This window comes from Hippopotamus amphibius, chromosome 15 (assembly GCF_030028045.1).
Source record: "Hippopotamus amphibius kiboko isolate mHipAmp2 chromosome 15, mHipAmp2.hap2, whole genome shotgun sequence".
Taxonomy (NCBI): Eukaryota; Metazoa; Chordata; class Mammalia; order Artiodactyla; family Hippopotamidae; genus Hippopotamus; species Hippopotamus amphibius.
Window position 1 is genome coordinate 8,867,010 of NC_080200.1, and position 21,534 is coordinate 8,888,543.

Consider the following 21,534-nt stretch of genomic DNA (forward strand, 5'->3'; position numbering starts at 1 on the left):
GATTCCTGTTTTTCAGCTTGCTTTCCATATGATTAACAAAAGGGAATAGTTACAGAAGGGTATATTACACATATTTGGGTACTATTATGGAGTGAATTGTGTTCACTCAAAATCCCCCCCCCGCCCCAAGGCCAATGCTCCTTCTGACCCCTAATCCCCGCGCTGGGCCTCCTGTGGCCTCCAGCACCGCTTCCGGTTATGGACCCGCTCTCTGCCCATAGCCACGCCCACAGGCCCGGTTCCATCCTCGACTTCTTCCGCTGGGCCTGTTTCTGCTCCCAACTCCCAGAGGGAAGCGACCCCATGACCCCTCAGTCGCCAAGTGGGGATAAAATATGTTTCCTCCTGCAATGGTTCAACTTGGGGGACAGCTCCGACCTCGGGCCCCGCCCCCCTCGGCCGAGGTAGGAAGCGGAAGTGGCGTCACTGGTCCCCGGAGGTCTTTGGTCTCGCCGGTCTGTGCCTGGAGGAGGGGCTCGCTTTGATCGTAGTGCGTTGCATAGTGTCTTTGGTGAGGCCCGCGTTAAGGGAGGGTTTCGGATGCACAGAGCGCATTAAAGGAAACGTTTGGCCCGGGCGTTGGAGCGGCCTCCTTGGATAGGCTTGGCCCGTCCTCTCACGTGCGCTGGGACCTAAGGCCCCGCCCTCAGCGAAGTCGTAGTGTGGTAAGGGGCGTCTGCTGGTTTTGTCATTCGCTTTGCTTACCTATTCGAAAACCTTTGTGACTTCAGTCCATGAGGACACGAATACCCACTGTTTCAGCCAGGTTGCTCAGGCCCCTTTGCCTTCTGGTTATCATGAACGTAGTGATTTTGCCGTGTTCCTGTGAGTATGAGGTTGTCTGCTTGAAAATGTAAGAGTTGTGAGTTGAGGTTAAGTGTCTTTACCAAGGACTGTTGCCCAGGAGTCAGCCTCTGAGATAGCTCTGAGAAATTATTCTGAAGAGGTAAGGGGGGATGTAAGTATATATGTGATTTTTAAGGGTATGTATAATTGTCCATGAAAAAGTAATCAGTCGATCTAAGAAAGAATTGGAAAATTTTATTTGAGCCAATTTGAGAATTATAACCCTGGAAGAGCTTCTCAGAAAGGTCTGAGAGCTGGTTCAGCTGTTGGAAGTCAAGACTCAGTTTGTATAAGTTTTTCGAGACAGAGGGCTGTACATAAAATGATGTTTTTTATTTTCCCTCGCCGCATCTTGCAGCCTGTGGGATTTTAGTTACATAACCAGGTATGGAACCTGCATCCCCTGCAGTGGAAGCATGGGAGTCTTAACCCCTGAGTGCCAGGGAACTCCCTAAATGATGTATTATTGACACTTTACATAATCCAGATTGAAGAGCCGTCATGGTAGGTCTTGTGATTGTTTACAAGCTCAAGAAGTCTTGAGTTGTCTTTTAAGTTGTCTTGATGCTAGGAGAATGTTGCTGTTTATGGTTGAGCAGGTATTCCTGTGGATGGGGGAGGTTTGGTCAATGCATAATGGGGGTACACAATACACAGTGGGGGAAGAGGAGAGGCCAAAGGGCAGGCAAGAGTTTTTTATATCTAAATTTTTCTTGTCTTGCCAAAAATATGAATTTTATTTCATGTAATCAAGCATTTTGGCACAAGGTATTTTAGTTAATGGCTTTAGTGTGTTTCTAAGTATAGGAAGATGCAAGAATTGGGGTTCATAAAATTTTCATCTGAAAATAACTATCTGAAGGCATGTTCTGCCAGTTTTCCCATAGCACAGAGTACCCCATTTCTGACCTGTGTTGTGAATTCCTTCCAGGATAAGCGAAGGTCAGCCACTGCAGTGGTCCATGAGTCAGTCCTTGTAGAACCAGATGGTTAGCAACATTCTTAGTCTGGCAAGGGAAAGTTCGTTCATAGGGCCTCCTCTTTCCTTATGTAAAGTTTCATTTGAGAATTTGTCTTCATCTTTGCATGTTCTTTATTTTTGAACTATACATACAGGTAGAAAGATGACATGCTTTCTTGGATATCAGTGGGGTGCTAATTTCTGTATATAAATATGAAGGTGTGTAGACTGTGTTTCATTTCAAGAAAAGCAAGTATACTTAACCGTCTTGTTATCTGAATTTTAGACTGGTACATGCCCACAGAGTTAAAACAGGGTCCTCAAGGAGAAAAAGATGGGAGGATTTAGTACACTGGTTCTAGAATAATTGAGATTACCATTAACAGGATGTTTGGACTACCTGTGTTCCCCACCCCCCATTGTTTTTTGTAAAATCTTTAACCTAAAGGAGATGTGAACATCTAGTACAATGAATGTTCACTACAGTAGATTCACTTACTTTTACTTAGCATTTTGAATGTTTGCTCTCTCAGATAAATAAATGCCTTGTATGGTGAACTGTTTGAGAGTCACTGAGTTGAAAATAAATTGCATACATGATACTTGAGCTTTAAATACTTGGTAATGCATCTTTTAAAGATAAGGATTTTGTCCTACTAAAGCCACAGTACTATTTTGTCTACAAAAATGAAAGATAACAATCTGTTGTCTACTCTGTAAAAACTAAACTTTTCCGTGTTGTTCCAAAATATGATTTTGATTGTTTTTGGATCTAAGACCCAGTCAATGTTTACATGCAGTGATTATTTTTGTTTTTTAGTCTTTTTTATACTAAATAATGTTTGTCCAATATTGTTCATATTGTTAGATAGGTCATATTGGGTATCCAATATATTGACTTTTTGAAGAGTCACACCCATTGTTTTAGAAAGTGACACATTTTTGATAGCTCAGATTTTATTTCCAGGCTGTGTTTAAATGTTTCCTCCATATCTTGTATCAGTTTTTCCTGTGAAATGACAGTTGGATCCAGAGCAGTGGTTGGCAAACCTTTTGTCTGAAAAGGTCCAGATAGGTGTGGAATTACTCATCTTTGCCTTTGTACTGGGTCAGCCGCCATGCACAACATTGTGTTCCAGAGAAACTTTACTGACAAAAACAGGCCTGTGACCAAACTGTGCCAACTCCTAGTGTACAGGCTTCAAAATATGTTCAGCATATATTGAGGATGATGTGTTCATCAAATTGCATTCTGTCAGGAAGATATAAATGTACGCCTTCCTTTGATTTGTGATGCCAAGTTTGATTGCTTGCTTAAGGTAATGATCACTAGAGCAGTCTGCTTGAAAAATGGAGTTTTCTATTTGAGGGGAAAAATCGATAATGGGATGATACTTTGATGCTCAGAATATATTTTCCTCAACAACCTTTCTAACAATTGACTTAGCATCTGTTAATAACTTGTAGTCAGTAAACTTGTATATATATTGTTTCACATTTGTAGGGGTGTATTTTCAGGGTGAGCTTCTCAGGTTGTTTTTCTTGGTCAAAGGTCAAATATACTTTTGCTGGATATCATCAGTTCCCTTCCATAGGTCTTTTGCCATTTTTCAGTTGCTGATCAACTTTTTAAAAGCATGCATAAAATTTATTATGGCGAAGCTTAAGGAAGAAATTTAACTTTTAACTTCAAGGCATTTGTTTTCAAAAGAATATCATATCCACTTTCATCTTGAATAAAAATAACACAAATCCTTTTCCAGAAGTACAGTGTTTTGGTTTCTATTATACTGTGCCCAGACATTTTATGTGAGCCTGATTTGATTTTTATGTTGCAATTCTGTTTTTGTGTTCCTCTTTTTGTGTGTGCTGTACTGGAACATTTTTGTAGGGAAGGGCAAATTTTCTGGCAATCCACAAATGGTCACTGAATTCCTTTATTGAATTAGGCTGTGTGCCAGGGACAGGAAAACAATGGCCATCAAAAGAGTTATAGGGACTTCCCTGGTGGCACAGTGGTTAAGAATCCACCTGCCAATGCAGGGGACACGGGTTCAATCTCTGGTCCAGGAAGATCCCACGTGCCTCAGAGCAACTGAGTCCATGCGCCACAACTACTGAGCCTGCAGGCCACAACTCCCAAACCCCATGTGTCTAGAGCCCATGCTCCACAGCAAAAGAAGCCACCAAAATGAGAAGCCCACACACCACAACGAAGAGTAGCCCCTGCTCACAGCAACTAGAGAAAGCTCACACACAGCAAAAAAGACCCAAGACAGCCAATAAATAAATTAATTAATTTTTAAAAAAAAGAGCTATATAGTGCTGCCACCATGGGGCTTACTATGTCTATCTAGGAACTCAGATTGAAAATGAAAACTGGCAGTTTTGTAATATGGACATAACAGTGTCTTACTATGAGGTGTTACTATGTACTGGGAGGGATTGATATTTAGGTTGTGAAATAAAGCATGAGTAGGATTTATGTAGCCAGGTCATTGAGCTAGGGTGAGGATTTGTAGATTGGGGAGAAAATTATAGGCGATGGGCATTTCAGGACCAAAATACTGCTTAGTTGGGAGCTTATTGTTTTTATTTTTTATCTGAGAAAGACAGTTGGCAGAAGAAGGGGGAGTGTGTGGGGCTGGGACAGGACTGGGAAGGAGATATTCTGGAAAATATTCAAAGGTCAAAGAAACTTCTGAAACATTTTAAGCAGGAAAGTGAGTTGACGTTGTTTACAACTGAAATAGAACCCAGTAACTCCTGCTTTCGGAAAGGGCTTTTGGAAAGATGAGAGTGAAGGCATGGAGTCAAGATAGACACTTTTAAATTAATTAATTAGTTAATTAATTAATTGTCTCTGTTGGGTCTTCGTTGCAGTGCACAGGCTTCTCATCGCAGTGGCTCCTCTTGTTGTGGAGCACAGGCTCTAGGCACATGGGCTTCAGTAGTTGTGGCACATGGGCTCAGTAGTTGTGGCTTGTGGGCTCTAGAGCGTAGGCTCAGTAGTTGTGGCGCATGGACCCAGTTGCTCTGCAGCATGTGGGATCTTCCCAGATCAGGGATTGAACCCGTGTCTCCTGCATTGGCAGGCGGATTCTTAAAACACTGCGCCACTGGGGAAGTCCCAAGATAGAATCTTATGCTACATAAGTTTTAAAACACAATCATTGTAATATAGATGTCACAATTGTTACAGAAACAAAATGATGAAATGATTTGAGTGTTTGTTAAGAAGGAGAAAGTGAAAGAACAGATATTTCCTTCATCTGTTTATTTCCTACAGGATATATGCCCCCAATTAATGCATGCTTGATTAGTACTTAATGAAAATATTCAACCCAGGGCTGTTCTTAGGAAACTTGTAAACTATTGGATGAGGCAACCATCTCTCTAAGAAAATAAACGTATTATTAAAATTTATTAGGGTTCTGGAGCTAAAGTAGAGGACCATATTATTTTCTTTATGTGGGAGTAGCTTAAGATAAGACAAGAGTGGTATTTAAAGTCATAAAGAGACAAGGCATAGGAAGCAGCCATTTGGACATAAGAGGAGTAAGAGGTAGGGAAAGAATTCTATATTTGGTTGATTACATTTCTAGGGTAAGAGAGGGGAGTGCATCAAGGGTTACTCCCAGATTTGACAGTAGAACCTAACTGGGAAAAATGCTGAGGGAGGAATCTAATCTTCAGTGTATAACTTAGAGAAAAAACAAGTAGTATCTTTTTAAAAAATATTTATTTATTTATTGGCTGCATTTGGTCTTTGTTGCTGCACACAGTCTTTCTCTCATTCGGATAAGCCGGGGCTACTCTTCATTGTGGTGCCCAGGCTCCTCATTGTGGTGGCTTCTTTTGTTGTGGAGCATGTGGCTCTAGGCAAGCGGGCTTCAGTAGTTGTGGGCTCTAGAGCGCAGGCTCAGTAGTTGTGGTGCATGGGCTTAGTTGCCCCGCGGCGTGTAGGATCTTCCTGGAGCAGGGATCAAACCTGTATCCCCTGCACTGACAGGCGGATTCTTAACCACTGTGCCACCTAGGAAGTCCCCACATAGTATCATTTTAAATGCTGTGAATCAAGAGAAAATAAGAGAAAATATGAATGTGGTTTAATTTTATGAACAACAAATTCTTTCAGCAGTTTAATCAGAATCAGTGGCTGAGCACTGAAAAATAACTTCTCCATGAAAATTCACTTTGTTATTGTAATCTGAGGAATTGCTTGTCTTCATAAACATATAGTGATTTTGAGATAATTTTTTGTACTCAAAAGAGGTTTCTGATTCCCTAAAGGTTCATCCAGAGTAACCAGTCCTGGTTGACTCCTTACAGACACTGATGTATCTAGGTGACTAGGATCACTCCATAGGTAAATGATGAGCAGATTCCCCTGGCAGTGTGGATTGCCAGAAAGCACTGAAATGTCCATGTGATTTTGTGACTTCCATATTACCCTGCGTATTTGCCCCTTCTTGGTCACAGTGAACTAGCTGTGACATAGTTAAGTAGTTGATGAAAGTTCTGAAGATAAAGTTGGAAAGGATGTGCAAATACTGTTGGTTGGGGAGTTCATTGGAAAAGAATTTAAAATTTGCGTATGTGCCTGCACATGTGTATCAAGATAAAAGTAAAAACTTTTCATTCCAGCATTATGTGAAAGAATCCTAAGTTGGAAACAGTTCAAATGTGGATTAACAGAAGAATGGAGAAATTGTGGTATACTATAGTATTGGAAAACTCTGCAGCAAGTGGAAGGAATAAATCAAATATAGAATGCAACAATGTGGCTAAACTTCACAAACATAATGTTGAGTGAAAGAAGTCAGACATAAAAGAGAGCATGGCCCTAATAGGGACATGAAAAGATGCTCAACATCGCTAATTATTAGCAAAAGGCAAATCAAAACTACAGTGAGGTACCACCTCAGACAAGTCAGGATGGGCATCATTAAAAAGTCTACAAATAACAAATGCTGGAGAGGGTGTGGAGAAAAGGGAACCTTCCTATGCTGTTGGTGGGAATGTAAATTGATGTAGCCACTATGTAAAACAGTATATAGGTTCCTCAGAAAACTAAAAATAGTTTTATTTTCATGATCCAGCATTCCCACTCCTGGACGTATACCCAGATAAAACTATAATTTGAAAACAGACATGCACCCCTATGTTCATAGCAGCACTATTTACAATAGCCAGGACATGGAAATAACCTAAATGGCCATTGATAGATGAATGGTTAAACAAGATGTGAGACAGGTAGATAGATATATAATTTGAGACACACACACACACACACACACACACACACACACGTTTCTCAGCTATAAAAAAGAACAAAATAGTGCCATTTGCAACAATGTGGATACACCTATATATTATCATACCAAGTGAAGTAATTCAGAGAGACAAATATCATGATATCACTTATATGTGGTATCTATAATATGACACAAATGAGTTTGTTTAAGAAATAGAAACAGAATCATAGACATGGAGAACAGACTTGTTACCAAGAGGCAGAGTGAGAGCACGAGGGATGGATTGGGAGTTCGGGATTAGCAGATGCAAGCTATTATATGTAGAATGGATAAACAACAGGGTCGTACTGTATACTACAAGGAACTATATTCAGTATCCTGGAATAAAGCATAGTGGAAAAGAGAAAAGAACATGGCTGTCTGATACAGACCTCATTAGGGAAGGTGTATGTATTAGTTATCTATTGCTGCCTAACATGTTAAAACAAATTTGGAGCCTTAAAACAACACACATTTATTATCTTACAGTTTCTTTGGGTCAGGAGTCCAGATATAACTTAGGGAGGTAATCTCAGGATCTCTCTCCACACTACCATGTATTTGTTGAGTTGCTTTTTCATCATGCTTAATTAGGGAAACTTCACTAGAGCTTAACCAGGGAAGATACTTGTTCTACAGTCACTTGGGTAACTTGCAAATTTCATTTCCTTACAGCTGTTGAATAACTTTCTGGTGCCAGCTTGAGGCTACCCTTGGTTCCTAGAGGCCACAAAAAGTTTCTTCCCACATGGTCCCATACTTCATTAAGCCAGTTAGCAGAGGATCTGAACTCAAAGAGGGCCTGGATCCTCTCTAGAAGACTTCTGCCTGGGGAAGCCAGCCCTCTAGTACAGTTTCTATATTGCTGACTGGTATCAACCTCATTAAATGTAGGTTACCACTGAGTGCAAATTTCAGCCATCCAACAAAGCAAGCTGTTAGAACCATCTCCGAGTCCTTGAGCTAATATATTAAATCCAGACTAACAAGTGCACCATGTCAGTCAATTGGCTTGTTTAGATTACATTCCAATCTTCTTGGTCTAACATCCTTAGAATCCATTCCTATACATGTTGCCTCGTTTCTTTTGATACATATTTGTGGGGTGGATTTCTTTTGTATGTAAGCTATTTTCTCCTGCCGTATGGTACATATCTGTCCCTTTGGGTTTTGCACTACTTGTGAGTCTAGAGAGAACAGCAGTTGATTGTGGTGGGTCTTGAGAATGATCATTCCTTCCAAGGCATCTGCTCCAAGTAAGATTATCAAGTAGAGGAAGGCTAGTCTCCTCAGAAACCTAAAGGCTAGCTACTTCCCTCATAATGGAGGCTCAGAATGTTCAGGATTTTGTGTTTCATCTGGGTCTATGTAGATGTCCCTGTGCCAAGTTTCCTGTCTCATTCTTTCCTGATCAGTGCCCTCATTTTCACATGAAAAGGTACGAGACAGTGGCTTTAACTATGCTGAATAATTGAAGTTTGCATATGACTTTTAGCAATATCTTCCTTGTGTTACCACATGAAATGAGTTTTTAACCTGTCATGGAATCTCTCTGGTCTCAGAATTTGACCTGAGCTCCAAGATAGCAGATCTGAACTTGTCATTTCCTGGGCAACTATACTTAAAAGCATCAGTCTCTCACAACATCCGTTATAAGCATCACTATTGTTGTACCATTAAGTGTAACATTTGCTTAGTCTCCCAAGGTAAGAGTTGTACCATAATCACCACAGGGGATAGCTTGACAATTATAATTCTGTGAATGTCTTTTCCATTGGCAAGGTGCTGAACTCTATGCTTGAGTCCAAAAGCTTTACCAAATATATCCCAAATCTTATCTTTACTACTTTGTCTCCAGGGATCAGTGTACTCCATTCTGTATGAGTCTGCATGAAATTAGAAGGCAGAAATCACACTTAAACTAGGGAATTGTGGTATAAAGATGTAAAGAGAATTCTAATGCCTATCCTAGAGTTCATGGAGAATACCTAAGGAAGGCCAAACTCATAGGGGTGTTGTTTCCATAGAATGGATTTCAGACCTTGCTTTAGAAGGGGGCATGGCAGGCTGTTTAGTGGTGAAGAAGTTTTCTAGGTTGCCAGGGCCAGAGCTAGTGAACAGTCACTGGGCAAGGAGGAAGCATCCCTTTGGGATGCAGAAGAGCCATGACTGATGGGAAGATGTAGAGAGGGAATTGGGGTACCACTGCCAGTGCAAGACCTAGAGCACTAGTTGTCTATACAAGGAGACCATGGGAAATAAGTTAAAGGTGTGCAGATAAGTTGAGGCTGGTGTGAGTGCTCAGAAGGTGATGTTCTTCACACCTTTGCATTCCCCCCCACTCCTCCGTCCCACCCCCAGGATCTTAGTTTCCAGACCAGAGATTGAACCCAGGCCTCAGTAGTGAAAGTGCTGAGTCCTAACCACTGGACTGCCAGGGGACTCCCCAGGCATACATTCTTAGAGTAATTAAATACATTTTTGAAGACTGAAATATATGTTGTGTTATGTACAGTTATTTTTTTTTTTTTATTTTTTTGGCACACGGGCTTAGTTGCTCCGAGGCATGTGGGATCTTCCTGGAGCAGGGATCGAACCCGTGTCCCCCGCATTGGCAGGCGGATTCTCAACCACTGCGCCACCTAGGAAGCCCTATGTACAGTTATTTAGCTGTAATCTAGCAGTGCTTGAAGAGTGATGTGAAGGATCTCTGGTGTTTGTCGATCACCAATCACTGAATGACTTCAGTGGGCCTGACTCTGTGCTCTTCTTTGTACTGGCAGATGTTGACATTCAAAACAGACACAGTGTTACCCATGATGTGCAAAACCCCAAAAAGAGACAAACAAAAACTCTCCAAGCAAAAGCTGATCCTAATGTCAGGCAACATTGTCAAAGAGCATTGCTGCAAATACTGAGGTCATTGTATAAGAGATTCTTTTTCTCCAAAAGTTCAAAAATAAAATATATATCCCCTTAATAGTATTGTTGCAAATATCTCACATACTGATTGACCGAAAGAAAAGTAGATGAATCCACAGTTCTACTTGGAGATTTTAATATATCTCACACATATTGTTTCACTAAACATTAGAGGATAATCAACTAGTATACACATTTGAAGATAATGTGGAAACTGCCTAATATACAGATATTGCATTGTGTATCTAGTAACTGAGTGAAATCAGAAAGTGTTTGTCTGGGATTGAGGGGGAAGAAATGGACTGGAAGGGGCAAGAAAGCTTTTCAGGTAGATAACTATATTCAGTATCTTGTATAGAAAGATAATCACATGAGTATATGCAATTGTCAAAACTTATCCACTAAATACTTAAGATCTGTGTATTTGATTGGACATTAATTATATCCAATTATAATAAACAGAAAGTGCCGTATTTTATTAGAAACCACCTGACCAAAGATATTTTGGGCTCCTTTAGGCCAAAGCTTTGTAGTTTGAGACCCCTAGTTGTAAGTACATTTATATTAGGAATCTAAACACACATTTTTAAGTGACCATTATGTTTTGAGTTTTAGTCTTTTCAAGTTTACAATAAGGACTGTGGAGGTAGTGAGGACGAATTTGTTTCATTGATAGTTATATCTGTGGAACTTTCATCGTTTGCCATCATTTGAATACCATTTTGTACATTAGCATTTGGTCTGTTGGTCCTTGTTTGATGTATTAAAGGTTATTGATATTTAACAAAAAGAAATTAACCCTATATACAGAATGTTAGAAGAGAAAGCATGAAGGAAGTCTGTGGATAAAATGAATAAACATAAAAAGGAATTTGGTAGGAAATGGAACTGAGAAAATCTGAAAAGGCAGTTGTTTGAAAAGATTCATAAAATAGACAGATGTTGGACAATGTATGATAGGGCATTGCTCCTTTCCCAAGGCAAGGGTAGAGCACAAACCTGTTTGTTTCCAACTGAGACCTATGGGGGCTTTTCAGTTCTTTAATGTATTCTGAGTTCTTTTATAAAAGCTTTGAAATTCTTTTTTATTTTTGAGTCAGATGTGGAAGAACCAATGATTATTTTCCTTTTGTTTCATTATTTTGCCTAGGAATCAACAGAATATATATGTGCTTTCTTTCTCCCTGTCCCTCTGTGTATGTGCGTGTGTGTTTTCTTACCTGCTTGTTTTCCCAGATCATTGATGTCTTGATACATCAGTTATTATTGTCTATATTCTCCAGTAGGAATGTTGAATCATAATGCCTAGACGTTTCCTTTGTATAGTACTGTTAATAACTTCCTAGTTATTTACTAAAAGAATAAAGGAATAAGCCTGTGATAACATCCTGACAGGATGTCCAGAGCTTCAAACTTCAGCATCTATCAAGGGAAGCTTAAGTGTATTTTCTGAATAAAATACTTCATTTTTCAGGGATTCACTGGTGGCCCAGTGATTAAGACTCCACGTTTCCAACGTAGGGAGCTTGGGTTTGATCTTTGGTCGGGGAACTGAGATCCCACATGCCGTGCAGTGCAGCCAAAAAAAAAAAAGTATTAAATCTTTCTTATATCTTTGGCAGAATTCCCCTGTGAAGATGTCTGGCCTTGACTTTTGGTTTGGGGGCATTTTTTATTCAATTTCAGTACTAATAATTGGTTTGTTTAGATTATTTATTCCTGATTCAGTTTTGGAAGGTTGGATGATTCTAGGAATATATTTGTTGTAGGTTGTCTAATTTTTTGGCATATAACTGTTCATAGTGTTCTCTCTTTTTTTCCCCACAGTATTCTCTTATGATTAATTGTATCTCTTTGATATTAGTTGTAATTTCTCCTCTTTCATCTTTTATTTTGTTTATTTGGGTCCTCTTTTTTTCTTAATGAACTGGACTAAAGCCTTATCAACATTTTTTTTCTTTTCAGAAGACTTACTCTTGGTTTCACTGATCTTTTCTAGTTTGGTTGGGGGGGAGGCTCTCTTTTACTTTGTGTGCTGTAAGTATTGCTACTTCACATTTTTTTGTTTGTTTATTTGCATTTGCATGGAATATCTTTATCCTTCCTTTCACTTGCAGTTTGTGTGTGTCTTTAGCTTTACTAATTTGTAGTTACCATGGGGTTCATATGCTGACCTGGGGTTCATATGCTGACCTGTAACTAGATCTACTTGTTTTAAGCCAATCGTGTTTTAATTTCAAGCACATTCTAAAAGGTCTACATTATTTACTCCAATCTTTGCCAATTTTTGTTTTGATGTTCTATTTCATGTTTATCCCTTAACTGATTGTTGTAATTTTTAGTTTCTTTTAATATTTGAACTAACTTACTTATATGGTTGGTCCACAGACTTTACCATATATTTACCTAGTGGGACTTTTCTTTCCTGTACATTCTTTCTTCTTCTTGTAGCCTTTTCTTTTCCACTTAGAGAAGACCCCTTAACATTTCTCTTAGGGTTGTTTTAGTATTGATGAACTCTTACTTAGTTTTTGCTTGCTTGGGAAGTTCTTTATCTCTCCTTCAGTTTTGAATGATAACCTTGCTAGGTAGGCTATCTTAAGTTGTAGGTTTTTGATTGGATGATTCCTGTTATTCTATCTTCCAGATCACTTACACATTCTCCTATATCACCTAGTTTGCTGTGAATCTTTTGTAGTGTGTTTTTCATTTCAGGTATTGTATTCTTCGTTTGTGACTTGTTCTTTTTTTATATTTTCTTGTTCCTTGTTACAATTCTCACTATGTTCTTTCATTCTTTTCTGAAGTTCAGTTAGCATTCTTACTAGTAATGCTTTAAATTCCTTATTTGCTATATTATTTATCTCTGTTTAATTAATTGTTTCATCAGAGGTTTTTTTCTCATTCTTTTGTTTGAAACAAACAAGTTCCTCTGTCTTCTCATTCTGTTTACCTTTCTTTGACTCTATGAAATTAAGTGAAACAGTTTGTGCCCAGTAGCTTTGTTGAGAGAGCTGGATCTGAAGTGAGCACGGGTTATGTCTTTCCTCAGGGTTTGCTGGCAGGTATCACCTTTTTGGGAAGTGGGGCTGGAGATAGAGGGGCTAGAGCCAGAGCCATGTGTGAGCTTCTTCTATGCTCAGTGGCTATCAGTGCTCTGTTGGCGGGGTCAGGGTCAGGTACCAAGGTTCTGGAAGCAGAACTCCTGAGTATTGGGTTTGAGTTGGTTCCATTCTCTGCGACTGTGCACTCTCCCTCCTCCCAGCAATGGTATTTCTGCCCCAGAGGGAGCAGTGCAGGAGCAGGAGGGCTGTTGTGGGCCAGGCACACACTGAGACTGTCTAGCAAGCCAGTCAGAGTTCCAGACTGCTCTCCATCCACTGCCTCCATGAGTGCCAGCAGTGGCCTCCCTCACCCCATTCAGATGCAGTGCTCGGTACAATTTTGCTACGTGCCCTCGGTGTGCACTCTCCTTGGCAATGCAGATTTTCTCTAGTGGGAAACTGGCCAGAGCTCCGGGCAGTTTCAACCTGCTTCCTCAACCATGTTCCTGGGAGTAAGCAAGCTGTGCACACTCATCACAAGTGGAGTCTTAGATTCTTACAGCCCTCCTGTTAGTCCCACTTGTTTTCAAACCAACTAAGGGGACTTATCTTTTGGTATCCAATTTGTGGTTCAAACTTCAGAGCCCATGATATTCCCCCTCTTCTTCTGTGTCCCCTTGCGGGGGTAGATTCCCAACCCGATCGCTTCCTCTCCCTTCCTATCTGACTCTGTGTGGATCTTTTTTTTCACAGCCTTGATTGTGAAAGAGTCTTTCTGCCAGTCTCCAGTTTGTTTTCAGTGAGAGGTGATTCACATGTAGAGGTTTTTTCTTTTTTTTTTCTTGGCCACTCCATGCAACATGTGGGATCTTAGTTCCCAGACCAGGGATTGAACCCACACCCCTAGAGTAGAAGTGTTGAATCCTAACCACTGGACGGCCAGGGAAGTCCCCACATGTAGATGTATTTTTGATGTTTTCCTGAGGGGAAGGTGAGCTCACCGTCCTACTACATCACCAATGTTCCTCTCTGTGTGAGATTTCTTGAGTGCAAAGGGATATTTGGGAATTTTGAGCTAGAGTGGAATAACTTCCAGGCAGTGAATGTGGGAATTATGGTCATCTCTGGGTTCTCATGCCTTCTTTATTTTCTCCTAGGTGTTTTTTCTAAGGACGCTTTTTGCCTTCCTGAGGAAAAGATAGAGGTATAAAGAATGGTAATTGAGTGTTTAAGGAATTGTTCTCAGGTAAGAAGAAAGTGTATCCTTCTACAAAATGACATACCGCATCCACCAGATGGACACATTTCTTTCTAGGTAGACCTGTCTCCAGAGCTTCTTAAATCAAGTGGTCTGAGTCCCTGTTGAATTTCTTCCCAGATTGGAAGCTCTCATATTGATGAGGGATTACCCTGATTAATCTCAATATTTCAATACTTACCTCCAGATTTTGTCTCATGATTGAGACTGCATGTTTCTTTTTGTTTTGTTTTGTTTCATTTGTTTGTTTGCTTTTTCCTAGCTGCGTTGAGTCTTAGTTTCAGCACATGGGATCTTTGTTGAGGCATGCGGGATCTTTCATTGCAGCGCATGGGCTCTTTGCTGCAGCATGTGGGCTTCTCTCTAGTTTCTCTACTTTAGTTGTGGTGCACTGGCTCCAGTGCATGTGAGCTCTGTAGTTTTCAGTATGTGGGCTCTCTAGTTGAGGTGTGCGGGCTTAGTACTTGTGGCACGCAGGCTTAGTTGCCCCCGCCTGTGGGATCTTACTTCCCTGACCAGGGATCGAACCTGCATACCCTGCATTGCAGGACAGATTCTTTACCACTGGACCACCGGGGAAGTCCCATGACTGCATGTTTTTTATTTTGCTTGTTGTTTCTGACATGGTAAGGAATGAGAGTGTGTATTTCTCAGTGAATTTATTTATTCATCAGCTTGTACAAGGATCTGTAATTTCTGTTATTGGTTCCATATCGATCATGAGTGAGTGTAGATAGGAGGAAGAGAACCTAACACCATTGTGTCCTGGGGAGATGATGAGAGACCTTGAAGCCCTCTGTTAATATTGGGTCTCCCGTCCTCATTCCCCATGGAACATTGATGGAGGTCTTACTTTACTGAAACTACTATGTGTGTAATGGTTTAGGACTTAGTTACCTTCGCTGATGTGGCTGTGGACTTCACCCAGGAAGAGTGGACTTTACTGGACCCCTTTCAGAGAAAGTTATACAGAGATGTGATGCTGGAGAACTACAGCAACCTGACCACAGCAGGTACAGCTGCCATGCTTCCTGTAGCCTCTTAGGGAACAGATATATGTGCTGTACCTTTTGTGTTCCAGGATGAGTGATGTCAATCTGAACACAATGGAAACAAACAGACACTAGTCTCTCTACGAACGAGTTCTAATCCAGTGTGGTTTCTGTAACAATGTGGTTTTAGAACTAGTAGCATTACCATCACTCTGTTAGAAATGTGCATTCTCAAGAGTTCACCTTTGGCATAGTGAACAAAATCTGGAATTTGGACTCAGTCATCAGAGTTTTAACAAATGCTGGATGTGAGTCTCATGACACCACAATTTGGCAACCAGTAGTTCAGTGGCTTCTTTATGAGAACGAACATTTTATTTAGCACTTACGTTATTTTGCATTTTAATAAAAGTTGAAGTGCTTTGTAAATGTACATACTGGTTTGAACATGTGTTTCACAGTGTCTTTGAAGCACAGAGAGAGGGGATACTTGCCTTTTTAATCTCTTTTAAAATAATTTTACCACATGCATTCTAATGACCTGATTAGGTATAGGACCTGATTCATGGGAAGGTTTGTTATGTTTGGCGGGGCCTTTTCCATTACTATATCTTTCCTCATCAACAGGATATCAGGCTTTGAAACCCTCTCTGATCTCTTGGTTGGAACAAGAAGAGTTGAGGACTGTGGAGAGAGGAGTCTTCCAAGGTGAGTGATTGTAAAGAACTTCCCATGTCAATAAAATGTCAGTGTGTTTTGAATTTATAAGTAGGAAACTTGTTAAATGTGCTTTCCCTCAGAAGGCTGAGGTCATTGGTTTCTAATGCTCTGTGACATCTTCAGCTTCTCATATGTACTTACTTTCCATTTACTCAGAATTTCCTATAATCTCACAAAATAACCTTTTGTTTCTTTTTTAGTGTTTATCATTTTGATGTATGCTATTTGTCCAGAAGTTTCCCTGATAATATTCTGTCTCTTTTCCTCATATTTAATTTTTATAGGTTTGTCTTTTAAATCAAGTACTGAAGTTTGACCATATATGTATATATATTTGCTTAATTTTTGACCTACTCAAACTCCTCAAATCTGTCTTGCCTTGTTAAAAGATATGTTTCATTTGGATATACATACAAATGAGTCTTATTGTTTGTAACTCCTTTAACATATTCTTCTTTTTGAAAGGTCTTAAATTTGTTATTCTCTTTTACTTTAGAATGGGAAATGCAACTTAAAACCAAAGACTCAGCAATTCAGCGGGATATTTTTTTGGAAAAAACATCAAATAGGATAGAAATGGTAAGATCAGGAAGTCTCCAAAGAAATATTTCTTACTTTTCACATTCAGATAATATTGGGATTTTCATTAGAACATGAGCACAAGTGATAGATATCTGACATAAGTAGCATTCACGCTGGAAAGAGTAATGTCTGTCGGAGAATTCCGATTATGATAAATTTGGGGATATCCTATCCCTACTTTGAAACTAAACTTGTTGCTTCAAAATTTCCTTAAGGCCTCATTTGCACTTATATAATTAGGTATTGAGTTTTCAAAACAATTCAATGAAACTGTATAGAACTCTTCTAAGATTAGAATATATGGCACATGATTCTGGCAGAAGGATTTCATCATTTCACTTGAAAGGAATCAATCAAATACATAATCAATGAAAATATATGAATGTAATGGTGATGGTAAAAATCATCATTCTCATTGTAATGATGTTTCTGTTTTGAGATGGGTAGGATCAGTTGAGTCTGAGAAATCTTTGAATCATCATCCATCCATTTCTCCACAGGTAAGAAGTGACAGTGGATGGGAACTCTATGACTGTGAGCAACGTCGGAAAGGCTTCAGTGACCACTCATGCCTTAGGACACACAGGAGAACTCAAAATGGAGGGCAGACTTTTGAAGATAACCAGTATGGAGAAAGCCTCCTTACCCTGCACAGTAAATCCTTTACTAGAGAAAAATGTTCCATGTTTAATCAGTGTGGAAAAGCCTTCAAGGTGACTGCAGATATTGTGTACCAGAAATCTGGCATACAAGAGAAAGCCTTAGAATACAGAGACAGTGAGAGAGCCTTTGTTAATGAGTCTTACCTTCAGGCACAAATGAGAACTCAAAATAAAGAAAAACCCTATGAACGGGAGGAGTATGGGAGAGCTTCTGTTTACTCAACAAGCCTTCATGCACATGTGCCAACTCTCACTGCTGATAAATGTTACAGATATGAGGAATCTGGAAAAGTCTCTGCTGCCTCCCTAAGCCTTAGTAGACATATAAAAATGCACACTGGAGAGAAGCCTTTTAAATGTGACACATGTGGGAAAGCCTTTCGTTTGTCCTCATACCTACTTGTTCACAGTCGAATTCACAGTGGAATAAAACCATACAAATGTAAGGAATGTGGGAAAGCCTTTAGATGGTCCTCATATCTTCGTGTTCACAGTCTAATTCACTCTGGAATAAAACCCTACAAATGTAAGGAATGTGGGAAAGCCTTTAGATGGTTCTCATACCTTGGTGTTCACAATCGAATTCACACTGGAATAAAACCCTACAAATGTAAGGAATGTGGGAAAGAATTCAGTGGTTCTCTGCCCTTTAATGTTCATATGCTAACGCACACTGGAGAGCGACCCTATGAATGTAAGGAATGTGGGAAAACCTTCACTGGATCCTCAGGCCTTTCTCGACATATGAGAACGCACACTGGAGAGAAGCCTTTTAAGTGTGACACATGCGGGAAAACCTTCACTCGATCCTCAGGCCTTAATCGACATAGGAAAACTCACACTGGAGAGAAGCCTTTTAAGTGTGACACATGTGGGAAAACCTACACTCGATCCTCAGGCCTTACTGAACATAGGAAAACTCACACTGGAGAGAAGCCTTTTAAGTGTGACACATGTGGGAAAACCTTCACTCAATCCTCAGGCCTTAGTCAACATATGAAAACTCACACTACAGAGAAGCCTTTTAAATGTGACACGTGTGGGAAAACCTTCACTGAATCCTCAGGCCTTACTCGACATATAATAACTCACACTGGAGAGAAGCCTTTTAAGTGTGACACATGCGGGAAAACCTTCAGTCAATCCTCAAGCCTTACTCAACATATTAAAATTCATACTGGAGAGAAGCCTTTTAAGTGTGACACATGTGGGAAAACGTTCACTCGATCCTCAGGCCTTAATCGACATAGGAAAACTCACACTGGAGAGAAGCCTTTTAAATGTGACACATGTGGAAAAACCTTCAGTCAGTCCTCAGCCCTTACTGAACATATGAAAACTCACACTGGAGAGAAGCCTTTTAAATGTGACACATGTGGAAAAACCTTCAGTCGATCCTCAGGCCTTATTGAGCATATGAAAACTCACACTGGAGAGAAGCCTTTTAAGTGTGACACATGTGGGAAAGCCTTTGTTTCTTTGTGCCATCTTATTAGACATTTCCAGTCTCATACTGGGCAGAAGACTATTAAATGTGACACATGTGGGAAAGGCTTTGCAAATTCCTCATATCTTCCTAGACATTTTAGCATTCACACTAGAGAGAAGCTTTTTAAGTGTGACACATGTGGAAAAACCTTCACTCAATCCTCCAGCCTTACTCGACATATGAAAACTCACACTGGAGAGAAGCCTTTTGAGTGTAATACATGTGGGGAAACATTTCCCACTTTGTCCTATGTTATCATCCACAAGCAAACCCACACTGGGGAGATACCGCATGAATGTAAGGAAGGTGGGAATACCTTCTCTCACTCCTCTAGCCTTTCTTACCATATAAATCAACATTGAAGAGAAGCCATTGCTGCTTTCTCATATCTAAGTGATGTTTAAAAAATTTTTTGCCGCACACAATGGCATGTGGAACCTTAGTTCTCCGACCAGGGATGGAACCCGCACTGTCTGCATTGGAAGGAGGAGTCTTAACCACTAGTTCACCGGGGAGGTCCCTTACAAAACATTTTTAAATCACACAGGAGAGAAGCCTTTTGAGCATAATATATATGGGAAAACATTTGCCAATTCTTCACCCTTTGTCGTTCAGAAGTGTATTCACACTGTAGAGAAACCCCATAAATGTAAAGAATGTGGGAAAGCATATGCTTCTTCCTCAAATCTTTCTAAGCATTTAAAAACATGTTATTTATTTATTTTGGCCACACTGTGTAGCTTGTGGAATATTAGTTCCCTGATCAGAGATTGAACCCAGGCCCTCAGTGTGAAGAGCATGGAGCGCTAACCTCTGGACAACCAGGGGATTCCCTTTCTAAGCATTTTATTTTATTTTTTATATGTCTTTATTGGAGTATAATTGCTTTACAATGTTGTATTAGTTTCTGCTGTACAACAAAGTGAATCAGCTATATGTATATATATACCCCCATATCCCCTCCCTCTTGATCCTCCCTCCCACCCTCCCTACCCCACCACTCTACATCATCACAAAGCACCGAGCTGATCTCCCTGTGCTATGCAGCAGCTTCCCACTAGCCATCTACTTTATATTTGGTAGTATATATATATATATGTCAATGCAACTCTCTTACTGCGTTCCAGCCTCCCCTCCCCTTGCTGTGTCTACAAGTCCATTCTCTACATCTGTGTCTTTCTTCCTGCCATGCCACTAGGTTCATCAGTACCATTTTTCTAGATTCCATATATATATGCGTTAGCATATGCTACTTGTTTTTCTCTTTCTGACTTACTTCACTCCGTATGACAGACTGTAGGTCCATCCACCCACCTCACTACAAATAACTCAATTTTTTTCCTTTTTATGCTGAGTAGTATTTCATTATATATATATCTTTATCCATTCATCTTTCAGTGGACATTTAGGTTACTCACATGTCCTGGCTATTGTAAATAGTGCTGCAGTGAACATTGTGACACATGTATCTTTTTGTATTATGGTTTTCTCAGGGTATATGCCTAGTAGTGGGATTGCTGGGTCATATGGTAGTTCTATTTTTAGTTTTTTAAGGAATCTCCATAGTGTTCTCCATAATGGCTCTATCAATCTACATTCTGACCAACAGTGCAGAAGGCTTCCCTTTTCCTCACACCCTCTCCAGCACATTGTTTCTAGATCTTTTGATGAGGGTCATTCTAACTGGTTTGAGGTGATATATTGTGGTTTTGATTTGCATTTCTCCAATGATTAGTGATGTTGAGCATATTTTCATATGTTTGTTGGTATCTAAGCATTTTAGAACTGATAATTGGGAGAAGCCTTTTGAGTGTAGTATATCTGGGAAAACATGTACCAGTTCTTCATCCATTATCACGCACAGGCCTATTCACACTGGAGAGAAACCCTATCAGTGTAAGGAATGTGGGAAAGCTTTTTGTCTTTCTGATTCACTTGGCCATCCACTGAAATACACAGCAAATGTGATTACCTGAGAAACTTTAAAGCCTTTCCTGTGTGAGTGAAGAATGCCTGGTTTCAGTGCTATTTCACAATGTAGTATGGGAGTCCCTGGATTGTATGGTAAAATCAGAAAAATTACTTACTTACTTGAAGAAGAAAAAAAAAGGATTTACAGCAAAAATGTCATTCAAAATGCAGAGGAATCAATGATTAGTTTAGCATGGTGTCCAATGTAAAAAATCGAGGGACATAAAGACCTAAAGATGAGATTGAACTAAAGAAAGACCATTCCTCAGAAATAGAGACAGATATAGAGAACAAACATATGGACACCAAGTGGGGAAATTGGGGGGGGGGGGGTTGGAGGGGAATGAATTGGGAGATTGGGATTGCTATATGTACATTATCAATAAGAAAAATATCAAATTGTACACTTTAAGTATATGTAGTTTATTGTATGTCAGTTGTATCTCAATAAAAGTTGTTTTAAAAAAAAGGCAGTTCTTCGTTTGTCAGTATTACCATTTGGGATGAGGCTGAAAAGTTTCTTCTTCTCCTCCTTCTCCTCCCCCTCCCCCTCACCTTCCCCCTTCTTCTCCCTCCTCCTCTTCCTCTTCTTCTTCTGCCATACGGAGCACAGCAGCATGTGGGGTCTTAGTTCCCCAACCAGGAATAAAAACTGTGTCCCCTGTAGTGGAAGCACAGCGTCCCAACCACTGGACCACCAGGGAATTCCCAGAAAAGCTGTTGATAAGTATCCCACTTCCAACCATGACCTTGTGGTTCTAGCTTGGCTGAGGCCTTGATCCTGTCTCCT

The 21,534-nt window shown here is 40.0% G+C and overlaps 1 protein-coding gene across 1 annotated transcript; it reads left to right on the forward strand.

Annotated features, from left to right (window-relative positions):
- Positions 1–350: 350 nt before the first annotated feature.
- Positions 351–20,862, forward strand: LOC130836185 (zinc finger protein 266-like). Its single transcript, XM_057708263.1, has 6 exons — positions 351–455; positions 549–665; positions 15,215–15,341; positions 15,948–16,028; positions 16,537–16,619; positions 17,123–20,862. Exons 1-6 carry the CDS (start codon positions 351–353, stop codon positions 19,133–19,135), a joined length of 2,526 nt encoding a protein of 841 aa, XP_057564246.1. The 3' UTR covers positions 19,136–20,862.
- Positions 20,863–21,534: the final 672 nt, after the last annotated feature.